This window comes from Carlito syrichta, unplaced genomic scaffold (assembly GCF_000164805.1).
Source record: "Carlito syrichta isolate Samal-C Ts95f unplaced genomic scaffold, Tarsius_syrichta-2.0.1 Scaffold305169, whole genome shotgun sequence".
Classification (NCBI taxonomy): Eukaryota; Metazoa; Chordata; class Mammalia; order Primates; family Tarsiidae; genus Carlito; species Carlito syrichta.
Genome location: NW_007249265.1, coordinates 134,781 through 139,959, shown reverse-complemented (window position 1 = coordinate 139,959; position 5,179 = coordinate 134,781). Strand labels below are relative to the sequence as shown.

General features: G+C 45.9%; 1 protein-coding gene across 3 annotated transcripts; it reads left to right on the top strand.

Annotated features, from left to right (window-relative positions):
- Nucleotides 1–849: 849 nt before the first annotated feature.
- Nucleotides 850–2,893, top strand: TCEAL1 (transcription elongation factor A like 1). 3 transcript variants are annotated; one of them, XM_021714038.1, is made up of 3 exons: nt 850–947; nt 1,622–1,689; nt 1,972–2,893. In XM_021714038.1, the coding sequence occupies exon 3, from the start codon at nt 1,999–2,001 to the stop codon at nt 2,476–2,478; it is 480 nt and encodes a 159-aa protein (XP_021569713.1). In that variant the 5' UTR covers nt 850–947; nt 1,622–1,689; nt 1,972–1,998; the 3' UTR covers nt 2,479–2,893. The 3 variants fall into 3 exon arrangements, with proteins under 3 accessions (XP_021569713.1, XP_008059451.1, XP_021569714.1); XM_008061260.2 differs by lacking the exon at nt 850–947 and adding an exon at nt 1,072–1,172; XM_021714039.1 differs by lacking the exons at nt 850–947; nt 1,622–1,689 and adding an exon at nt 1,857–1,890.
- The last annotated feature ends 2,286 nt before the right edge of the window (nt 2,894–5,179 follow it).

The window sequence follows — 5,179 nt, the reverse complement described above, 5'->3', positions numbered from 1 at the left end:
TAATTTATGTATATATACATATACATATAATAAATATATAATTACAGAGAGAGAGTTAGAAAGAGAACTATGCCAGCCTCCCCACCAAGAACTATCCCATTTAGAATAATAAGTAAGTTTCCTGGGCTATTTTTACTTAGATGGACAAATATGTATTTTGATTTATGAAAATCAAAGTATTCAGTCTTTTAGGTTTACATACTTTGTAAACTTAACTCTATCTACAGGTCTAAAACGGAATGATTACCAATATACATTGGAGCTGCTCTTTATGATATAGATCTGGGGCCTCAAAAACCAAACTGTGATGCCAAGGAAAAGTGAAAAAGTGTCTCCCATGAAAGTGACAAGAGAAAAATCACGCTAGCCGGGCTCGGTGGCTCAGCCTGTAATCCCGCGCCTTTGGGAGGCTGAGGTGAGTGGATTGCCTGAGCCCGCGGGATCGAGACCCGCCTGGGCAGCGAGACCTCATCTCTACAATAAATCAAAAAAGCAGCCGGGCGTGGTAGCGCATGCCTGTAATTCCAGCTACTTGGAAGGCTGAGGCGGAAGGATCGCCGGAGCCCAGCAGGTCGAGGCTGCGGTGGCCGGGAGCGGCCACTGCACTCCAGTCTGGGCGACAGAGTGAGACTCCAACTCAAAAAAAAGAAAAAAAACGCTGATAGAGCTTAAATGGACATGATGGCATTATGGATATGGATTAAAAGAGAGAGTGTTGGAATATGAAGATATGGTATCGATTTATAAAGGTGCAACAGTCAAATATCAGTGCAGAATCTAAACTGCAGGGAAAATAAGGGGCCTTGGTGGCTGAGGAAGGGAGGGTGGGAGAGAGGTGGAGGTGGTACTAGGGGAAGCAGCAGAAAGGAAGAGACGATAATACCTGAGACTAGATGCTAACTCTCTCTGGCAACCAGGAAAAGGCAAACACAAACAAACAAAGACAGGTAAGTGAAAATGCCTGGTGTGTTTGGGATCAGGAGACACCGGCAAGTTGCTGCAGCACGACCGCTGGTTAAAGTGGTAACAGGGGATTTGAGCTCGGCAGTGACGCGCGGCCGTCACGTGACCAGGAGCCTATGTCTGCCCAAGTCCCTCTTGTCCTGGTCCTTTTTGCTTGTCCAGAGACGGTCTCCCTATTACCCTTTGGTCGAGAGGGAAAGCAGAAGGAAGTAAGTTCCCTCTATCTTCTCACACTGGTGTGAGTGTCGCAGCTGCCTAGTAAGCCCTGGGTTCGCACCGGGATGGCGGAGTCCAGGCCTTGCCCGATGCTCCAGCCCCGCCGCCCGCGCCCACATTTCGGTGCAGAAAATGGTGGTCTTGGGAGCGGGGTGGGGAGGTGAGTGGGGCCCCCCTGGGAGGGAAGAACAGACACTTCCAAATAGTTTCTAAGCAATGCTTCGCCTCCACTTCCCACCTGAAAAGAAATGACGAGTTTTGCGGGGTGGGGAGCTGGAGGCACAGAGGACCAAGCTTGATGCGGGGTCCGAGGCGGGAAGAGAACCCGAAGAGAACTGGTGTGAAGGCCGCGGCCGGTACCCAGAGAGGAGGTGGGGGTGTCAGTCAGTCCGTCCCGCCTCCCCACTCCCCGCCCCCTACCCTGTTTCGCGTCTGTCTGCAGATCTGCAGGTCACAGCGGGGCACCTCGCGGAGAGGACGACTAGGAGCACACGACCCGGAGAGGTCCAGGTGGGGGAAGGGGGGGACGCCGAGTGGAACGGAGTCTACGGGCCCCACTGCCCCGCCCCTGTCATCGCGGGCGAGGCCCGTAGCAAGGCCTGCTGGGAAAATGGTGGGCTTTCGGGAGGGAGGGGCGGCCGGGAGCAGCGGGGTCTGGAGTAGTCCTACGAAAGGCGCGGGTTGGAGGACCGGGGCCAGAATCAGGAAAAGGCAGGTATTGGAACCCATGGCCAGGGTGCTGGCCCCGCCGCTTAGTATTCTGACTCTGCTCTGCCTTTCTTGTCTCCTAAGAGTAACTGCTTGAAGAAGAGTCCCAGCATGGAAAAACCATGCCAAGAAAACGAAGAACAGCCGCAGAGCGCGCCGAAGACCGACGAAGAGCGGCCTCCGGCGGAGCACTCTCCCGAAAAGCAGTCCCCAGAGGAGCAGTCTTCGGAAGATCAGTCCTCAGAGGAGGAGTTCTTTCCAGAGGAGCTCCTGCCCGAGCTCCTGCCCGAGATGCTGCTTTCGGAGCAGCGCCCTCCGCAGGAGCAACTTTCCAGAAAGGACCTGTTCGAGGAGCGCCCTCCCATGGAGCAGCCTCCGTGCGGAGTAGGAAAACATAAGCTAGAAGAAGGCAGCTTTAAAGAAAGGCTGGCTCGTTCTCGCCCGCAATTTAGAGGGGACATACATGGCAGAAATTTAAGCAATGAGGAGATGATACAGGCAGCAGATGAGCTGGAAGAGATGAAAAGAGTAAGAAACAAACTGATGATAATGCACTGGAAGGCAAAACGGAGCCGTCCTTATCCTATTTAATGTGTTCGGCCTTTAATTCTGTTTTGCCTGCAAATAGTATTGCCACCTGAACCTCGTTTGCATTTTCTTATATGCCTTTTCCCAGCTTCCTATTTTTTACCTTTTGTGTGGCTTTATTTTAGGTTTTTAGCATGTAACTGGCATAAAATTGGAGAGGGGTTCCCCCTAAGATCTTCAAGTCTCCCCTTTTCAATCATGAGTCCTACCCATTTGCATGAAAAGATGTACATTATATAGTTATTGTGAGGCTGAAAAAGCGATTTTCAAATGGCATCTATACTATCCCTTTTTTGTTTTAAAAAAAGTTACATATAGGGCCTAGTGTGATGGCTCACAACTTTAATTCTAGCACTTTGGAAGGCTGAGGCAGGAGGATCGCTTGAACCGAGGAGTTTGAGACCAGCTTAGGCACACATAGCAAGACTTCGTCTCTACAAAAAATTTTAAAAATTAGCCGGGCATGGTGGTGCACTTCTGTAGTCCCAGCTCCTTGGGAGGCTGAGGAGGAAGGATCATCCAAGTCCAGGATGTCAAGGCTGCAGTGAGATGTGATGGATCCACTGCACTCCAGCCTGAGTAACAGAGTGAGACTCCGATTTTTTAAAATGTATATTTATATATTAATATACAAAGAAAAAATTAAAAATATATACTTCAAAGGCATAACAGTAGCTACTTGTGGTAACATAATAGGTGATTTGTTATTTTAAAAATTTTTGCTTTTATCTGAATTTCTCATTTTTTCAAAATGAACACATGTTACTTGTGTTGAGAAAAAAACCTATTTAATGAAAAAACGTGATGCAATTTTGAAAAAACTGTCAATCAGCTTATAAAGACAATGTGGCACTTAATAAATATTTGTCAGAATTTAAAAAAAGAAAAATGAATCCTATGTTTCTTCCGAATCTCTTAGGCAGAAATATAAACCAGGTGTTTATTATATTTGTTTAGGAGTCTTTTTACTCAATTTTTATAGTAATAATATTTACTTTACAGTGCTTCTGTGGGACTAAATGAGAAAAAGATTGTGTGAGCAATGTTTCCCCCCACCCCCACCTGCACATGTAGGACATCCATCTCTATAGATTCCCTGAAAACATAGGGGATTGTACCCAAAGGAGGTGTCTCTTGTGCTCACAAACAATTCCTGTGAGACCCAGGTGAATTCCACATTCTGTTTCTGTCCTGCTATACTCTAGGATACAGCCATTCTACTAGGCACAGCTGCCCTTTCTCCTGGGTCCTGATCCTTCCACTGGCCTTTCATCCCTGCCTAGGTACTGGAGTCCTCAAGGTACAAAGCCTCACTGATTACTCTGGAGTCCCTGGTAGGTCAAAGTGAACTGTGTCTCCTACAGATACGAGTGTGAACCCCCCAAAAACCAGAATTATCTTTTGGAGGGCGTGCCCCTTTTAGTAAAGGTTTCCCCCACTCGGTAAGTGTTCTGGGAATCATCAGCATCAGTGTACCATCTAGCATTGTTGTGAGAGTCTGTTCAGCTTCAGTGAATTTTGTTTGTTTTTTGAGATTCTTTCAACGCATTTGCCAATTTCATGGTGGGTGATTTAAGAGCACACCTGCCCACACCACACTGAGTGTTCAGCAGTTTTAACCAAAAATGGCATGATTCCCCATGCCCCACCCTCCCTATTCATGCAATTTCATCCCAGGCAACCTTTTTTTGGTTCATTTCCCTAGATTAAAAAAAAAGTCCTCAAAGGGAAATGTTTTGCCGATGTGGAAGAGGTGAAACAAAAAATGGTAGAAACACTAAAAGGCATCAAAATCAACACGTTTAAAAGCTGTTTTGAGCAGTAGAAAAAGCGTCTCGATAGGTGTATTGCATCAAACGGAGAGTACTTTGAAGGTGACTGAAGTTTAAACATGTAAGAATAAATACACAATTTTTATAAGTAAATCCCAGTTTCTTTTGGGTCCCCCTTTGTAGATGGAGAATGTACCTCTTCCAGCTTTTCTATTACACTTAGCTAGGAGGATACCATCCTAGCTAAGTCTTCAATGTCTTCAATGTCTTCAAAGAATGCTTGGTAAAATAGTTCTTTTCATTTTTTCCCCTTACATTTAGCCTTTTCTCCACTGAATGCAAGCATGAGTCCACTGGGACCTGGGCTAGAAGACAAATTTGTGAGCCTGACACCATGCTGCATACTCAGAACTGGAACCTCCCTCCCAAATATCCAAGGATAACTATGATTTATTTGCCTAATTTGCCTTAGGGTGTGTTCTTGTAGCAGGCTTGCCTTATCAATTCAGCTGAATTGCTCAACTTTTATAATTAAAGAGGAAAATAATGCTTAGACTCTAACTAGGACGTTCCACTTCTATACCACTCCATATCAGCAAGAAACATGCAAAAGTACTTTGTATGACATTGAGGTACTATATATTTATATGTATATAAACACATATCAGATATAATTATGATTTAATCTGTTAAGCTACCTTTATAAATGCTAAAATTTTGTTTTATTGATGCTGTTAATGCTAGAAATAGATAGTGGTTTATAACTTTTAAAAATTATAGCCCAGGCCAGGCTCCATGGCTCAGCCTGTAATCCCAGCACTTTGGGAGGCCGAGGCGAGTGGATTGCCTGAGCCTGCGGGTTCGCGACCCACCTGGGCAACTTGGCAAGGCCTTGTCTCTACAATAAATCAAAAATTAGCTGGGCGTGGTAA

What these genes read in the sequence shown, in the direction of transcription:
- TCEAL1 (XM_021714038.1), top strand. Translation starts at nt 1,999, where the DNA reads ATGGAAAAACCATGCCAAGAAAACGAAGAACAGCCGCAGAGCGCGCCG.